This window comes from Mandrillus leucophaeus, unplaced genomic scaffold (genome assembly GCF_000951045.1).
Source record: "Mandrillus leucophaeus isolate KB7577 unplaced genomic scaffold, Mleu.le_1.0 Scaffold798, whole genome shotgun sequence".
In the NCBI taxonomy this organism is placed as follows: Eukaryota; Metazoa; Chordata; class Mammalia; order Primates; family Cercopithecidae; genus Mandrillus; species Mandrillus leucophaeus.
In genome coordinates this window covers 1,695,307-1,714,463 of record NW_012108674.1, presented here as the reverse complement: position 1 = coordinate 1,714,463, position 19,157 = coordinate 1,695,307, and the positions used below count along the sequence as shown (strand labels likewise).

General features: G+C 35.6%; 1 protein-coding gene across 1 annotated transcript in view; it reads left to right on the top strand.

The window, feature by feature from the left end:
• The window catches only part of CEP152 (centrosomal protein 152kDa), a 73,862-nt gene extending 56,049 nt beyond the window's left edge, over nt 1-17,813 (top strand). The window contains exons 21-27 of the mRNA XM_011967294.1: nt 3,579-3,699; nt 7,393-7,560; nt 10,745-10,841; nt 11,395-11,498; nt 13,673-13,826; nt 14,068-14,169; nt 16,466-17,813. Of these exons, the coding sequence (XP_011822684.1) occupies nt 3,579-3,699; nt 7,393-7,560; nt 10,745-10,841; nt 11,395-11,498; nt 13,673-13,826; nt 14,068-14,169; nt 16,466-17,507 (1,788 nt within the window). The 3' untranslated portion in view covers nt 17,508-17,813. The remainder of the gene's footprint in view (nt 1-3,578; nt 3,700-7,392; nt 7,561-10,744; nt 10,842-11,394; nt 11,499-13,672; nt 13,827-14,067; nt 14,170-16,465) is intronic.
• The last annotated feature ends 1,344 nt before the right edge of the window (nt 17,814-19,157 follow it).

Below are 19,157 nucleotides of genomic sequence, written 5' to 3'. Positions count from 1 at the left end.
TCAGTGATTCTGAGGACAAGCAGCTTTTGGAAATCATGTCGACTTGTTCTTCAAAATGGATGTCTGTGCAATATTTTGAAAAACTAAAGGGCTGCATACAGAAAGCATTTCAAGATACACTTCCTCTGCTTGTAGAAAATGCTGACCCACAATGGGAAAAGGTATGTTCCTGAGAACGAGAGGAGGTACTGAACACCAAGAATGATTATAGAAGTTGTATGTAGTGTTTTTTCCTTTTTTCGTTTTAAAGTTTAGTAGATGTAAGTCTTATGTTTTTGTCAGTGGTTTAAAAAACTACTCTGTAGCGAATCCAAAGGTTTGCATGTTTTGTTGCCAAAAAACTTTACTACTTCATAGTGTCACAAATACAAGAAAGCTTTTAGCCTCTAAATGTCTTTTTCCTAAAGAATATTTAGGACAAATACCTAATGCCTGCAGGGCTTAAAACCTAGATAACAGGTTGATAGGTGCAGCAAACCACCATGGCACATGTATACCTATGTAATAAACCTGCACGTTCAGTACATGTATTCCAGAACTTAAAATAAAATAAAGAATATATGCTATTCTTTCTAAGGGCATGAAATTTCAGAAGCTGAATAATTTTTATTCAAAATTCTGTTTTCTGGGCCTGACCACTTCATGAAATATGCATCATAAGAGTTTCTTAAAAGCTTGTGAAGAGTTTGGAAGCCTATTTATTGCCCACAATAAATGTATGTCTCATTTAGGCAAAAAATGCCAACCAAGTACAAAGAATATTGATGTAGAGACAAGCAAATAAATATGGCTCACTCGCATAAAACTCTGAAGCCCAGTTTCTGGATGTACTATATATGTGCATATAGAATTAATTATATTCTTTTAGTTATCTAAGTACTCTCTGAGACCAGCTTTTAATTTGTATGAAAGATTCAGTGAAACCAAAGTCTTGCTACCTTATGATCAAAGCAATTAGGTATGCATGAAAGATCCAGAATGATATTCTGAGCATGGTGATTAGCCAATTTCAACATTTGGAATTAGAGGCAGGAAAAAAATGCCAGTAGTATAAGGTTTGTCTGATAGAGTTGAAACTTAAGAGTTAAGTTCCATCAAGATATTGTGATTAAAGAGTTTCAAGGCCAGGATTGAGCATTTGGTATTAACACCTACTTGAGAGAGTTATAAACTAGGAGTAATAATCTTGAGTTTCAGTTCCATATTCGATGATAACTAGGTTATTATATTGGGCAATCACATAGTTGCTCACTGGAAAAATAAAATACAAATCCCTGGCCTAATTCCTTGGGTTTGGGTAGGCTATGCATGGCTCAGCTTAGCCTTTCTGGGTCCTGCATTTGAAACAGTATAAAAGTTTAGAGCCAGAAGGGACCTGAAAGATCAGCTCACTCCATCCTACTTCACCCCAGTTGATATTTTTATCCTTGACCTCACAGAGATGTTGCTACTGAGTAGTTGCCTTCAATGTAAAAATTACTGGGCAAGATCACTTCCCACGAATACTGCTTAACACTTAATTGAGATTTTTTTTGGGGAAAATAATTAAAATAAGAACTTGGAGATAACTTAATTAAAATAAAATTATACAGATTTGGAGATGAGAAATGATGGGAAAATCATGTTTACATGCTTTCGTTTGCTTTCCTGAATAGGCAGTCTCTCTTACAAAAATCAAGAAACTATGACACCTTTCTCCTACCATTAATATATACGTATAAAATCAACCCTGGAGTCTTTTTACAGGGCTTATAATTGTGCAAGCAGTGTAAGATCATCTGTGTGATTTAATGAGGCTCGTGAGTCTATGGAGACAGAATCACATAATCTGGCTAAGAATTTAGATGTTTACAGCTTTTGTTGGGTGGGTCAGTTTCCATTCCTGAGAAAAGGATGGCTTTGAAATGCCTAATCTGGAATTTGTCATAGAAGTAATACTTGACCTTCTGCCGTTTTCGAGCTATCTTCACTCAGGACCTTGAGATAAAGCTGTGATTATAAAGCAGTGATTTTAAATTTGTTACATAGGTGCTGTAAATGTGAGGAACTGTAATTTATAATTTATTAAATCTCTAGTTTTAAAAATTGTTCATGGAAATTAAAACAAAAAAATGGTTTATTAATATATAAAAACAAGTCCTCATTAAAATAACTGAGACAATCAAAAGTTTTTTTAATGGAGAGGACGCAATGAGTGAAAAATACAGCTTTCAAGAAAATGAATGCCTTATCAAAATATATTAATGCGGTAGTTCATAACAGATAAAGCAAATATCAAATGGAACAAAATTTTCAAGCAAACTTAAGGATGTGTGTTGTCTCTTTTACCATCAAAGTCAAGTTAAAACTAAGACAAACAGGTTGCTGCTTTTCTCCCTTTTCTGTCATCTTGACTTTTCTTCCCCACCTTTGAGTAAAAACTGGAAGCACTGACTGCATTTTGGTTCAGCTTTTCTTATTCCTTTTGGTGTCAAACCCATAGCTTCTTGATTACCTCTTCTTTGTAATTGCTAACCTCTGCTTCTGTTGGACATTGTAAGTAGATTTTCTGACAGTCAGTTAAATGGTTTCTCATAATCAAAATCAAGGCTTCTAGAATCAGGCATATATAATCTGTTTTAAATAATCAACAAGACTACTTTCTCAGTACCACCTATTCTGTTCCTTTCTGATTTAGTAGTCATCTTAAATCTGAAAACATTGCCATAAAAATCCATTGATTTGACTGAGCGTGGCGGCTCACACAAGTAATCCCAGTACTTTGGGGGGCTGAGGTGGGCGGATCATGAGGGCTGAGGCAGGAGAATCACTTGAACCGGGAGGTGGAGGTTGAAGTAAGCCAAAATTGTGCCAATGCCCTTCAGCCTGGGCAACAGAGCAAGACTCTGTCTCAAAACAAAAACCAAAAATGAAAAATCCATTGATTTAATAGCTGTATTGCCGTGACAAGGACTGGAACATAAAAAACATTCAGTAAATATTAGTGAAGAAATGGTCTTGTGCAAGATGTTTAATTTAGCTAAACCTCGGTTTCTGTCCTTAACTTTGGCATTCGGCTGGCCTTCCTTACAAAATTACTGTGTATGTTAAAGTATTTAGAAGCATATGAAGTACTGTATAAATTTAAAATAAATTTTTGCTGTTATTTTCAATTCATGGGAGGCAGAGGGTTAGCATTATACTTGCTAATTAAGTTGTTCCTTGCTGTAGTAAAAATGTTCTAGATTTTAAAGAACAATTCTGATTTTATATTGTCTTTCATGTGGTTTAATCACGTAAACCATTAAAAAATCTCAAATTCACATATATAATGTGCAAACCATATCTTCTGTCTGTCTCATAGCCGCCTACCAGTCGCCTGTCAGACTGTTCTAATTTGGAAAGTTTCATAGGAGGCTAGTTCCTAGCACAGTGACAGTACTCATGTAACACCCTAAGAAAAATATTGGCGATAGATAGTTCAGGCAAGATTTTTTTCAGGAAGTGTTTTCTCTTTGTATTTTTAACATTAGCATTTTAAATATAAAATTGTATAAAGATTTTTACTAAGCATTAACTTTGAAGAAAATTTATTTCAGAGAAATATGGCCAAGCTCTCTAAGGATTCTGCCAGCCGGAGCACTGGCCAAGGAGTCCCTGGATCTGCTGCTGGACACCATGCTCAGCCCTTGGCCTTACAAGAAACAGAAGCAGAAGCTGGTAATTGGATTTTGTTCCCACCAGTCTTTGTAGCATCCATAATCACCCTTCTGAAGGGTTGCTTTGAGGATAAAAGGAGATCATAGATGTGAACAAATGTGTAATACTCCTCTGACTTAATGTCTCCTCTTCCTAGATTTCATTTTGTGTGTAGAGAAGAAGGTTGATTTAGGCCCTCTTCTTCTATTTGTGGTTTTCCCTCCATTCACAAGTGATTCGTGTTACAAGGAGAATCATGAGAGTTTTAATAGAGCAGTCATGTTTTTATTCCCTGAAATCAAGGATTTGACATAAGAGAATTGCCAAGTAATAGAGACTTTTTCATTCAAATTACTGAAACTAATTTCAATCACTTTTTAATGGAAATCTTTCTGAAATGTATTAGATGATTTTTAATTGATTTGTGAGTTTTTCTGAGGGCATGGGCAGTGTTTTTAATCTCTTCCTTTCCAACATATGGCAGAGTGATGAATTAATAGTTTAACTTTTCCTTAATGACTTAGACTCTTCATCATGACAAAAGAATTATTGTACTGTACTAAGCCCCTTGTATTCAGAGCTTACTGAGGAGTATAGGACTTATATTCCCTATTCATGGAGATTTCTGAGCTAGAAATTTGCAAATCCTTTATTAGCTCCCATCCCTTTTAGCCTATTGACCCTTTGCAGCCTGCTCCTTTCCTCCCCACACAAACACACAACAGCCTCTCTCTGCTACTTATTTGCTGTTTCCGTTATAACCTGGAAAAGAACTAATAATTGCCAGCACCAATCATACCTACTAAGTGAATAACCTCAGTTTCCACACATTTCTAATTCAGTAGGCAGTGTTACCAGAATCTTAGAGAATATCTGTCTATACCATCTCTGCCTTTCTCATTGTTCACAAACCCTTTTCCCCTACTTCTAGGTATTAAGTGGCTAAGAATATCTTATTGCCAATTCAGTGGATAATATTACCTTAATTTGTATTTTGCATTGTACTTTTTATTTTACATCCTATTTGGAATAGCCTGAGAATTCTATTTAAAGCTGTGAAATGGGTAGAAACAAGTTTTGGATGTTATTTAGCTTTAGGAAGTCCTATAAATATAAAAGGAATTAGTTTTGGCCAAAGACAAATCAGACTATAAAAATATTTTTCTTTAGTCTTTTTTCCCTTAAAAACAAACACTTTAACAAATTCATTAGAAAGGATTAGATAATACAAAACATGTATTAAGTGATAAAGTCCTTTAAAATCCTACCACTGGAGAGTACCACTGTTGACTGTTTGGTTATATTCTCCTAATATCTCGTTATTATTTAAAGTACTTAAAACATTAATTATGAAATACTTAGTTCATTCAAAGAATATATGTATGCATCTGTAAGTTATGAAACCTAGCAACCAGGAACCCATTATTCAACTTAAGGCACAGAACCTCACCAATGCTGTTGACCACAGTTCTATCCCTGCAACTTCTCCCCAGTCTGAGCTAACAAATATCCTGATTTTCAAAAATTATTCTCTTTTTTAATGTTTTAATTATGTGTATGTGACCTCTAGAAGTTGTTGCCTTTTTCTGTTTTAACATTATAAAAATGGTTTAATACTCATTATATTCTTTGTAACTTGCTCTTTTTCCTATTTAACAGCATGCTACTAAGATTTATCTGTTGATGCAATAGCTCTAATTCATTCATTTTCATTGCTACATAGTATTTCAATGTATGAATATACTATAACTGATGTATCTGTTCTGTCGTCAGTGGTATTTGTGAGTTCCAATTTTACAACAGTATCCTAGACGAAAAATATAAATGCTATTTATTGTACCATTGTGATGCTTCGTTAATCCTTTAATGCTCATTAACATAAATGGCACCTCTTAAACTAAAATGTCAGGAGAGAGCTAAGAATAATTTTGCTGGATCGATGACTTTACAGGAGCATTTTATATATTGGCCTCTGAGCCTGTGCCAACTTATATTCCTGTTCTATTGTATCACTTACATTAATAGTCTACTTTTTAATCATTTTTGCATAGTTTAATTTTATAAATTTTATATGTTACTAACGACAATGACTATTATTTATTGCGTACTTGCTCTGTGCCAGCTACTGTGCCAAACGGTTCATTTTTTAAACTCGGAAATAATTTCAAACTTATAGAAAAATAGCAAAAATAAAAATAGTTGCGAAGAACATTCACATTCCCTTTAATGAGATACACCTATTGTTAACATTTTACTTCATTCTGTGCCCTTATGTATATATGTGTATGTGAATATTTTTTTTTTTATGAACCATTTGAGGGTAAGTTATGTATACTTTGTGACCTTTTATGTCTAAGTACTCCAGACTGTGTTTTCCAGGAATAGGAATATTTTCTTGTATAACCTTAGTGCAGTAAATTTAACATTAAAGTATTGTATTAATCCACTGTTTGTGTTCTAATTTTGTCAATTGACCCAATAATGTCTTCTAGCATTTTGTTTTTTCTCCTCCAGTATAGAGATTTGTCTAGGATCAGCTATTACATTTAGTTGTCATGTATCTTTAGCCTCCTTTAATCTAGAACATTTCCACAGCCTCTCTTTGTCTTTCATGACATTGACATTTTTTAGAAATATTCTCTGCTTCCACCTCCACTTTTTTTTTTAACAGAACTTTTCTCATTTGGGGTTTGTCTGGTGTTTCTTCATGATTGATTCAGGTTGTGTTTTCTCGGCTAGAGCACTGCAAGGGTGATATGTTGTCACATCTAAAAATGTGTGGTGTCCCTATGTCTTTTATTGGTGAGGTTACTTTTCATTACCTGGTGATAATGTTGTCTAATTTCTTCACTATGTAATTACTGGGTTTTTTTTCACCCTTGCAACTGTTAAGCAATCTGTGGGAGACACTTTTAAGATCATGCAAATATCTTCCCCTCATAAAAACCTTCTCTTATATTTGGCAACCAATGATGATTCTTGCTTGATCCAGTCTTTACTATGGTGGTTGTGAAATTACAATTCTTCCAACTTCCTCCCTCTATTTATCCCAGTTGGCACTAAGCATGTTGAATCAAGAATCCTTTCCTCTCATTTGCCTGTGTATTTATTTTATCTCTCTGTCCATCGATCCATCTACCTACCTACTTACCAACCCACCTACCTACCTACCATTCATAAAATTATTGGTGTGACTCATAAATTCCTATTCTTAATACTTTATAATTCATTACTCTATTTAATTAGTGCTCAGATTGTCCCAGATTCAGCTAGTGGAGCTCCTTCAAACTGGCTCCTATGTCCTTGCGACATGCCTGTATTTTTGAGTACTTTCTTCCTTTCTGGCATAGGAAGATATTTCAGTCTTATTTTTATATACCCTCTCCCAGTACTGGAGTCAGCCATTTCTTGAAGATCCTTGACTCCTTTTAGTAGGGAATGGTATCAAGATCCAGAGCAATAGATTTCATGACTATTTTTAAAGTAGATGGTAGTATCCAGTAGTACCTTAGACAAGTTGAGTAATATGCTCCAAGTCACACGGCCAGTAAGCAGTATGTAAACCCATGTCTCTCTATCTTAAGCATCACACTCTTTCAGTCGTGCTGTAGCCTTTAGTCATGAGTCATCTGCTTTTCTTTCCGTCTTTTCTTTTTTATTGGTAGTTCTTAGTCTAAACTGATATAAAAGTTTTCTGTCATTTAATTTTTGCAGATAAGAAAAAGATCCTTGAAATTAAGGATTTATGCTGTGGACACTGCTTCCAAGAACTTGAAAAGGCAAAGCAGGAATGTCAAGATCTGAAAGGAAAACTGGAGAAATGCTGTAGGCATCTTCAGCATTTAGAAAGGAAGCACAAAGCTGTAGTGGAAAAAATTGGAGGTCAGCATTTAAAGTAGCACTGCTACCAATATAAATCTCTTTGATCCTTGTTGAAATGTTCAAATGTGACATTTTAGTTAATGTGTGCACTGATCCTCTTTTGGGATTAATGTAAACTAATTTGGATCTCATTTTTACTAATCAAATTATTATTACAAAACTCAAAAGAGGAAGATTTCAGCTCTGATTAAAAGGTCACATTCCTTTCTCCCTTTCTTGATTGAACAGATGTTGAGGGCCCAGTATGCGTCAAGCAGGCTTCTAAGCACTGGGGATGCAGCAGTGAATAAATCATACAAAATTCCAGTTCTGGTGGAGATGTGTTCCCTTCCTTCAAGAAGCTTTTGGTTAAGTGAGGAGATCTAAAAACAGATTAACAAATAATTAAACATTGAATGCTGTTGGCAGTGTGTACTTAAGAGGAAGGATTGTTAGTTCTACCTCTTATTAAAGTTAAGAAAGGTTTGACTAAGCCTTGAAAAACAGAGGTGTTTGCCAAGGAGAACAGCGTTTGAGAAAGAGGGAAAAGGCATAAACAAGGGCTTGAGGGTCTGGACTGGCCTCCGTCTAGTCCATTCATCATAATGCTGTGAGGGCATTTGGAAAGGGATATCTTCTACCATTTCTCATTGCCCCTCCGAAGAAAGGAAGTTTTGGGGCTTAGATCGCTGCTCCTTCTTACCTTTCACTATTGCTTATAGCCTATACGCTATACTCTTTACATTTGAAATGCTTCCGATTCCTGAGCTGGTCCTATTTCTTTTACTGCTGGACCTTCGTTGCATATGATGTTTGTATTCTGTCCTGTACTTTTTCCCAACATTCTTTGTAGTCTTACTCTCTTCCTTTAGGATTCAACTCAGAAGATGCTTTATCTGCAAAGCCCTCCTTGATTTTCCCTAGTCAGGGTGAAGTGGGCTGCTCGTATGCGGCCATAGAGCATTGGCTCTTCCTCTATTATCACTATTATCATTCTGTATTTTTAATTATTTGGTCACTTGTCGGATACCTTCTCCACATTCTCCAAGAATTTTCTGAGGAGAAGGAATATGCCATGTCTTGTTCATCCTAATAGCCCTGGTGCCCACCACATACCAGATAATAAATGTTTAAATGGACAAAAAACAAAATGCTACGGTCCTAAATAATGGTGTCATTCAGAAAAGACCAGCTTAATAAGTTTATTTTGTACATCCACTTCTTTCTCTTGCCTGGACCCTGGCAATAATCCCCTGACTCTTTATGCTTCTAGTCTTAGCCCCTCTAATCCATTCTGCCTGGGGTAGCTGAAGCAACCTTTTTAAAAAGTGAATTGAAACATGACACTCCTGTTTAAAGCTCTTCAGTGGCTTGCCATGGCCTTCAGTATAAAACCAAAACCACTTAGTTTAACAGGGTTTAAAAAGATCTTGATCCAGCGCCTGCCAGCCTCTCCAGCCTTGTCTTCCCCTAGCTCTCTTAATTTCTCTCAGTAGAGCCATAGCATGGATTTCATTGTTTTCTCCCTTCGCCAAAACATCCTGATCTCATTTGGCCGGCTAACCCCTACTCATCTTTTCTCCAATACATTACTTCCTCAGGGAGACTTTCCTAACCACTGCAGACCTGTTTAGTCCTCCTGTTACACATTCCTCATAGTTCCTATGCTTTTTATAACATTCACCATCCTTGTAATTATTTGCTGTCTGTACTTCCCTTTGGAGAGTAGACTTTATAGCAATAAGGATCAAGTCCTGTTCCAGCACTTGGCACAACAGCTGCATCATAGCACAACTTGGAAAATATTGCTGACTAAGAGAAGCCACCTGTAACTACCACCAACTGCTTATTACTAAGGCACTTATTACTCTTATTACTTATTATTAAGATATAATAATTACTTGGAGGCCGGAAAGGGTTTTAAGAATTTGAGATTAAAAATTTAACAACTGCAATTCCTTTTGTGATTACTTAGCTCTTCAGTAGAGGCCAGGAGAGTAAATCAGTTATTTGTCCTACTGTAGCTATATCTACAACATAGATATGTTAAAATATGAAAACCAAGACAATTTGGTTTACATAATATGGCAACAAGGGCAGTTGGATATGATTATTATTTATAAATAATATTTAGCACCACACTATTCTACACAGTGCTTTTTGAAGCTGATATCTTCTAAAACTCATAGACTTGCAAATCAAAGAAAGTTGATATATCACTCAAAACAATGAGTTGATACAAAGGGTCAGGGCCAGAATTTAAGCCAATAGTCTGAAATTTTTTCTTAATATAACTTTAGTAGCTTATTATATCTTTGCTATTGAGATTGCTTGTTTCTTAAATTCCATTTTTCCACTCTCTTGGTAGTGTTTATTGAGAAATAGATGGAGTGGGAGTGAGTTGTTTAAAACAAAAAGTTATATCCATCACCAGGGGGAATAGAGTAATTTTGTTCCTCAACTTACGGTGTGTTGAGAGGGTGGCATCATAGGAAACACAAGATGCCATGTTCACATTTATATGGGTATTTCCAAGCTTTGTGTAGGTGTTGTGCATTTGTTGTTTTATTTCGATTATAATCTGTAAGTTAACATGTGAAGAAAGGTTCAGAAAGGTTACTTTTTCCTAGGCTTATCCACCTTGTAAACAGCAGTTAGAATGTAAACTGATGTCTCTGACTCTGAAATTCATGCGTTTTCCTTCATATCACATGGATTCTGTCAGTCTCCTCATCCTCTTTTTAAAAGTTCAAAGAATTGAAAATCTTACATTATTTCTGAAAAATACACCTACTTTAGGTTAATTTTCTTTTTATTTTATATTGAGGTACATGTTCAGTGTTCGTTTATATGAGCATAAACTGTCTACCAGGATCCACAGGGAACATGGAATTAGAAAACCTAGTAGGTTTCTACAGAGCCTCAGCACAGTTGGAAAACAAAACACAGGCATCTGAAACAGTCGAAACCCAATTCCAGGACAGTGTGTAACCCCAAGCAAGAAGAAGATGGGATACAGATTTTAAGTGCTGAGAAAACAGAGCAAGATAATGGTCTGACTAGGGTTTCTAAGGGAACGAACATTACAGAAGAGTGACTGGAAATTACACAGTCTCCTCTATAAACATTTGTATTGGGAACTTAAGGGAAAAGAAGGCTTAAAAAATTTTTAACTGTCTAATGTACTATAAACTTTCTATTATAGAAGAGAATAATAAAGTTATTGAAGAATTAATAGAAGAAAACAATGACATGAAGAATAAATTGGAAGAACTGCGAACGCTTTGTAAAACACCACCAAGGTATGCTTTTACTATTTTAAACTGCTATTTTAAAGAAATCTAAGTACAAATATCTTTAAATTTTTTTAAGTATCAATTTTTTTTTGTTATACAGCAAAAAGTATAAAAAAGAAGAAAATCCCCCAAAACCTTATTTCCTGAAGATACCCTTTAGTGACCTCTTGTTTTATATCATTTAAACCTCTTTCTACACATACTCCACGTGCACAATGTGTTTTTAAAATTGAGACTCTAGTATAAGGTATTTTGTAGCTTTTTATTAATATTACTAGATAAGCATTTCTCTGTGTTATTAGATATTCTCCTACATATGTTTTTCAATACCTGCATAAATTTTCATGTGGATTTACCATTATTTATTGAAGCAACCATAACATTTGTGTCGTTTCCATTTTTCCCCTGTTTGAAATAACTGTATAATGGACATTCTTTTATGTGAGATTTTTAGCACTTCTCAGTTAATTTTATTAGAGTATATGGATACATATATATTTTTCAAATGAAATTTTTCACTTAGCATTTCTGTTTTTGTAATCTTTGGTTTGTTTTTTAGGTCATTGTCAGCAGGGGCCATTGAAAATACTTGCCTGCCATGCAGTGGGGGAGCCTTGGAAGAACTTCGTGGGCAGTACATTAAAGCTGTAAAAAAAATTAAACGTAAGTCCCTAAGAGATTCCCAAGATTTTAAGGATGGCTTGGGCCTTTTTTATTGTCGCTGTTAAAGGAAACTCAGAGTTTACCAGCAGTAGGACTTTTAGGGAATTTTCCAAATTACCTTTTTCTTCAATCTTAGAAGAGATTATTGACACCTTTTCAAAATTATGTAGTCATTGATCATTTTGCCCAAATAATATCTTTTGGAAGTGACATGAGAATAGTCTTATGTTTATATTGTTGATTGTCTTGTTTCTTTTTGGATACTAGTATTAAACTGAAAATTTAATAATCTTACAACTTAACTAATTTGTAGTAAAGAAAATGTCACATGGGTTTTAAATGAGCAATTAACTATTACTTCTACCATAAACTTTTTTTTTTGTTTGTTTGTTTTTTGTTGAGACAGAATCTCACTCTGGCTCCCAGGCTTGAGTGCACTGGTGCAATCTTGGCTCACTGCAACCTCCGCCTCCCGGGTTCAAGTGGTTCTCTGGCCTCAGCCTCCTGAGTAGGCTTGGGATTACAGACGTGTGTCACCACGCCTAGCTAATTTTTATATTTTTAGTAGAGACGAGGTTTCACCATGTTGGCCAGGCTAGACTCGAACTCCTGACTTCAGGTGATCCACCCGCCTTGGCCTCCCAAAGTGCTGGGATTATGGGTGTGAGCCACTGCACCCGGCCTCCTACCATAAACTTTTAAGGACTTGGAAGTGGATCTAGTTAGCAATTGTTCTGTTGTTTCTGGTTATTGTTTCTCATAGCTATAAATTTATCAAGTCCTTGTCAGTACCAGGTTGTGCCAGCATATCCTGTAGAGCATTCTCCTGATGTGTGTTTTCCGTTTTGAATACTTCTTGGTTTTTAATTACAAAATTGCATAGAATGGATATATGTCCCAAAACAATAAGTAGTGTTTATATAGGAAAAATGTATATTAGCCTCTAAAATTACATTTCTTTTTAACAAAAAGAGCAGGAAAAGTCTGAAGTTTCATATATAATCGGTAGATGCAGAATGACATGTAAATGTTCTGCAAAGCTCATTCGGTATTAATAAGGGCATTTGCTTCTCTGTTGTTACTGGTGCTAACAAAGGGCATATTGCTACAAGCAAAGCAACTTTTTGTTAATAATGTATTGATTGGGCAGCGGAATTTTAAGCATGTTTTCATCCTAACATGATAACCTGTATATATGTGTGTATATTATGTCTTAGTTATTTTTTAGAAAGTTGGTTGGAGGTTTTGTGTTGACACGTACTCCATTTCGTTTTCCATTTCAAATAATGAAAAATAGTCTCCCAGTTAGTATTGTTGCATAGAACCACTAATTTTCAGATGCTTACTGACACTGAGAGGGAGATTTCTGTACGAATTGGTATCCTTACTATAACAGAGATGGTGAAATTCTAGATGTAGGATGTAGTCTTGGATTTATTTAAAAAAAAAAGTTAGCCTTAGCTAATAGTAGTCCTAATCAAAGCTATAGTGAGTTAAAAAACAAAAACAAAAACAAAAACAAACACTTGAAAGCTGTGGGCTATGTTCATATGTAAATTTCAGAGGCCAACTGTAAGTCCCATCACCCTCCTTGTAGTCTCATTTTGTACATGTCTCTTATGAATTGTACTATTATATTTAGTTAGATGCTCAAAAAGTGCTGCCGCAAGAATTTTCAATAAATAAGGGAACTTAAATTTTCAGAGCACAAGAGAAGAATGAGTCTCTCCAGCTCATACTGCCTCCTTTTCTTCTGTCTTTGTGTTTGGTTTTTCCTTTCTTTCTGCTTAATCTTTTCTCTATATTTTATATTTCTCTTTTCCTAACTGAACATAATGTACAATTGAAATGCTAAGTTTCTGTGCCTCATATTTACGGTATTTTCTTCGCGAAGTGTTTTAGAATATGACAAAGTTTAGCTGGGGAATATGCCATGTTTCCTTACTGTATGTAGCTGTCATCATTCCGAAAGAACTTACAGAGTACTTCTCATTTGAATCTATCAAAATGATGATCTAAAATATTCCATTTTAATGACTGTGTAAAGTATAATGTTTAAACTATACTTATAATCACTTCATCTACCAGAAAATTGATCTGAAGTCTGCCCCTCCTGTTTCTGAAAAAGTGCTAATAAACATACATTCTGTGGGCATTTTCTCACTGCCCTATAGGTGACATGCTTCGTTATATTCAGGAGAGTAAGGAACGAGCTGCAGAAATGGTAAAAGCAGAGGTACTGCGAGAACGTCAAGAAACCGCCCGAAAGATGCGCAAATATTATTTGATTTGCCTCCAACAGATTTTGCAGGATGATGGAAAAGAAGGGTGAGTTCAGTCTGAACAATGTGTCCTGAGATTACCAGGACAACATGTTGTAATTTTTAAAGCATTTTCCTTAACCACTAAATGAACTATTTCTATATGATTAGCCATAGGGGTTAAGAGAGGTTTATGGCTGTGCTACCTGAAATGTTGGCAGAGCCAATAGGAAAACAGAAACCATGGGGCTAAGGCAAATCATTTTTTCCTTTAAACTATATTTTTAATGTTCTGGAATTCCCCACAGGGCTGAGAAAAAGATTATGAATGCTGCTAGCAAACTTGCTACAATGGCAAAATTGCTGGAAACACCTATTTCTAGTAAGTCCGAGAGCAAAACTACACAGTCAGGTATGTCGAAGTGAGTCACCAAATGGTTTTTCTATCTCTTCTTTTTTAGCTATTTAATATTTTCAGTATGAAAAAGGCAGGGAAGGTAAGGAGTGAGAGTTTATTTATGAAGTTGTGTATGTTTTAGTTAAACTGGAAGTTTACACAAAAAGAGTGCACAGTTTCCAATTCAAGTAGGCAAACTGAGCAGGCCCATCAGCTTCCTATTGCTGTTTCCATCCCTCAAAATGATAGAAGAGATTTTCAACAGCAAATAAAGAATGAGAAAAATAAGAAATTATAAGTAGGTTTTAAAAAGTTGCAATGGGCCAGTCATGATGGCTCATACCTGTAATCCCAGCACTTTGGGAGGCTGAGGTGGGAGGATCCCTTGATCCCAGGAATTTGAGGTTGCAGTGAGCTATGATTGTGCCACTTTCCTCCCGCTTGGGTGACAGAGTGAGGCCCTGTCTCAAAAAAAAAAAAAAAAAAGAAGTTGTTGTGGATAGATCAGAAGCTACAAGAAATCCCTGAGAGAAAGAAGACAGTATGGGATGGAAGATGGAAACCTCAGTTCAAAACCACCAGGAGGTGACAACTGCAAGTAGGAGCAATATCAAAACTGTTCCACATATGAGGGTGATATTTTCCAGGAGAAATAGAGGGCCTAGAGGATATGAATGGGGTAATTAGTTGGTGTTCTAAACCAACAGCAACCAGGTAGGGTTAATCCTCTCTTTATTTCTTCTTCTCCCCTCCCTTCCCGAACCTCAATATTGAGCTGGGCAATAACAACAGGAACAAAGAATCTGGGAGCAGGGCAGTGTTCCAGGTGGCTAGCCATAGTAAGCAGGAAATGGGAGCCCACATGCCTTGGGAGGCTGAGATGGGAGGATCACTTGAGCCTGGGAGATCAAGGCTGCAGTGAGCTGTGATTGCACCACTGCACTCCAGCCTAGGAAACAGAGCAGACCCTGTCTTTAAAAAAAAAAAAAAAAAATAAGAGTAACCAACAAAGACATAGAACATATAACTTTAAAACTGGTAAAGGAAAAGCTTGGAAAAAACCATTTTCAATCTAACAAAATCAGGAAAGAGGAAAAAACCTAGAAAGCATGGGTAAGTAGGTCATAATAGTAGTTTGAAACATCAACAATCACACTAAATATAAATAGGTTAAACTCAGTTATTAAAAGACCACAACTTTCAAATAGGGTTTTTAAAAATACGGAAATCTGCTATTTTTACAAGAAGAACATCTAAAATTAAAAATCAGGGGATGGAGAATGATATACCAAGCAAATGCAGTGTTGATATTAGATAAATTATAGAGGTAAATAAAAGATCAGATAAATTAGAGTTAGCATTAAAAGGGACAAAGGTGATAGTTCATAATGATAATGGAATAGTCTCCCAAGAAACTATAATTTTTTTCTTTCTATAGATAACACAGCTTTATATAAAGCAAGAGCTGATAGAAATACATGAAAAAAACTGGTAAATTCCCAATCACACTGGGAGATTTTTAACATATCAGTGGGGAAATGGGGTTTTTGAACCTCTGGAAAACTTGAAGCTGAGATTGTTCAGGGGTCTGTGAGTCTGATGTTGGTAAACATTCCTCATGTAGAAGCCAAAGATTATTGGTATAAATTTTGGAATGGTGATGTGAATCCTAGGTATGAAAAGGCAGTAGCATATAACAAGAAAATAATTTTCTAGATCTGGGGCAGCAGTGTGCACACAATGTCCCCAGTAGAGAAGCAAATCCTTTTCATGGACTCTAGGGACCAGGGCTTGCTTCTCTGAGGTACAATGCCTCTAATTTCATGCTATGTGGCTGCTTTGTCTTTGATCAGATTTAGTGTCTTAGGTAATTAAATCAGAAAGTCTATTTAGCTATTCTAGAAGTGTATGTGTAGGTATTGGGTGGGTGGGGTTCTTTGAGCAAACTTGTCAGAAACTCCATTCTTGACATCAGAATCAGGGCAGGATTGAAAACATTGTGGCTAGATCTTGAAATGCTATAGCATCTATTGCAGAAAATGATAGGTCAGATGGATGGCAATAATAATAATATATCAGATTTTAGTAACAAAATTACCAAGCTTTATCTAGTGGATATATGTAAAAGAATATTTTTTAATGTCCAGCATTGATGTATTTTCTTTAAGAATGATTACAGATTATAAGCATTCTTTGGGAATACAATATAAAAACATAAATTTTTTCTTATTTTTAATTTTTTTTTATTTTTTGGTTCAAGGATGAATCTTCCCTTTAAATATTAATTTTCTCTTAATTTCGTGTTTCCTTGCACTGCCCCTAACTTCAGAGATGCTGATTGGAGTTGAAAAATCAAAAAGAAATGATGTGAATCAGAAAATACCATGTTGTATTGAAAGCAAATCAAATAGTGTAAACACCATCACCAGAAGTGTGTGTGAACAAGCTCCCAAGAGGAGGGCAGCTTGTAACTTACAAAGACTGTTAGAGAACTCAGACCATCGGAGCATAAAGCATGTGGGATCCAAAGAGACACATTTGGAATTCCAGTTTGGGGATGGTAGTTGCAAGCACCTACACAGTTTGCCAAGGAATGTTTCTCCTGAGTTTGTTCCTTGCGAAGGTGAAGGAGGCTTTGGTTTGCACAAGAAGAAAGCCTTACTCAGTGATAATGGTTCTGAATCACTTCCGCATTCAGCTGCGTACCCCTTTCTTGGAATCTTAGGAAATAAACCCTCACCTAGATGTACCCCTAGTCCTTCTGAATCAGGATGCATGCATATAACCTTTCGCGATTCTAATGAAAGACTTGGTTTAAAAGTATATAAATGCAATCCACTCATGGAAAGTGAAAATGCTGCATCTAAGAAAAGTCAAGGTTTGGATGTTCAGGAACCTCCAGTAAAAGATGGAGGGGACCTTAGTGACTGCTTGGGCTGGCCTTCCAGCAGTGCAACCTTATCCTTTGAGAGTCGTGAAGCATCATTTGTACATGGTAGACCACAAGGAACTTTGGAAATACCAAATGAATCTGTTAATTCCAAACAGTTTTCACCATCCGGTTATCTTTCAGACACAGAGACAAGTAATATGATTTGTCAAACAATGAAATGTCAGCATGATCAAACTCCATACCTGTCAGAAGAAACCATGTATTTGGAGCCAGGAAAGATCAGTGTGACTCGTGGACACCCATCTCATCATAAGGCTGATAGATTAAAGTCAGATTTCAAAAAACTGAGCAGTACATTACCATCTTCAGTGTGTCAGCAGCCTTCAAGAAAATTAATTGTTCCACTATCTAGCCAACAAGATAGTGGCTTTGATAGCCCATTTGTTAATCTAGACTGATTATGGTACAGTATTTAAGAAGAATCATTAATATATTAAGAAAAATGGAAGGGAAGACCTCATACTGAAAAAAGTGGTGAGCCCTGCCTCTTTTGAGATGTTTTCATAACATCTGTTATACGAGTAAAGCATTCTCCTAAAATTACTTGAGATATTTATATTGCCTTAATATTCCAAAGGCCTGATGGTGTATGTATAATCTGCTTTTGTGTGGTGCTTACTTTTGGTTGCTAAACCATCTATTTTTATACTTGTAAATTGACTCACTCTGCAGTGTTAACTTATTTAAATAAACTTGCATATGGTTCATAGAATTGTTATGAATTATTTTGTGGTTCAGAATACAGAAATATCATATTGGCATCATGTTGGAAATTCACCCAGAAAAAAACACAAATTTTGATTATTTGTATGTATTAGTCAGATTTGGTTTTTGAAATTAGTCATGTTTAATGAGGCTATAAACTTAATCTACATCGACTTTTCCTAGAAATATCTACTCAAAATTTTGATCTTTGTTTTCAGTTAGAGAAAAGAGTTTTTCCAAGGTTTACTACAAAATACATGGCTGTGTCCTGGTTTTATTCTTTAAATATTAGTGTAAATTTTTTAGTTCTTGCATTATTTCAGATCACCGGTGACATCCAAAAACTTTGTCTCTTTTATGGCTTCACATTTGTTTTTTCATCTGAAATATGACCTTTTGAAAGATGGAGATAAGTTTTGTCATTTAGCAAAAAATGTAAAACGATTAGATTTTTACATTCATTTATAGTGCTGAACTGGCTAATTAATGCTCTAGGTTAAAGGTTATAATTCTGAACTGAAGAATACCTGCAGGAATGAATGACTACCTAAATATCATTGTTTTTAGGTGAATTCTTTTTCAGATCCCTAGCGATGGGTATGAACATTTAGCTGTATGCAAGTGCTTCAGAGAACAGTTAACTATAAGTTTCTCTTACATATCCCACACCTACCATATTATGGATTGTATTTGGGGGTTAATGTAGTGTATTTTTCCACCCAGAGCCAGATAACTTAGGTGGTGATTAGGAGATGGCAAGATGCATCCTCCGCCTCCTGATAACCATCTCTAAAAGCAAGAACCTAGAAGGAACACTTTTTGGACTTGGAAAGCTGTCACCTTAACTCTTGACCAGGGATAAATAAGTCTAAAAATTGGCCCTGGACTTCAGTGCTTGAATTCACATACAGCTATAGTAAGGAACAAACCATCTTGTCAAAGTCTCACTTGTATTCCTGAAGATACAGTGCCCCTTCTTCACCAGTTAGGCTGTCATCTCTCACTCTAGAAAAAAACTCTAGAGCAGCCAAGTTTACGCTTCCTATGGATCTAGTTGGTGCTTGATTGTTTTAAGCCCTGGTTTTTACTAAACTTAGAATCTAGGCTCATTGCTCACCTACCTTTTCCACTTGGTTCAAAATCCTTGTCAGTTATTTAAACTCTCAACATTAAGGTTGAAATTGGAAGTCCTCTTGCTTGCTTCTCCTTTTAGAATATCCTCAATCTTTTTTGATAGTTATAATCTCAATAGGATTAAGTTACTTTATGTCATACATCCTACATCCAATTGGTTGGAGATAGGGTGTGGTATAGGGTGTATGTCATAAAGTAACCTAATTCTA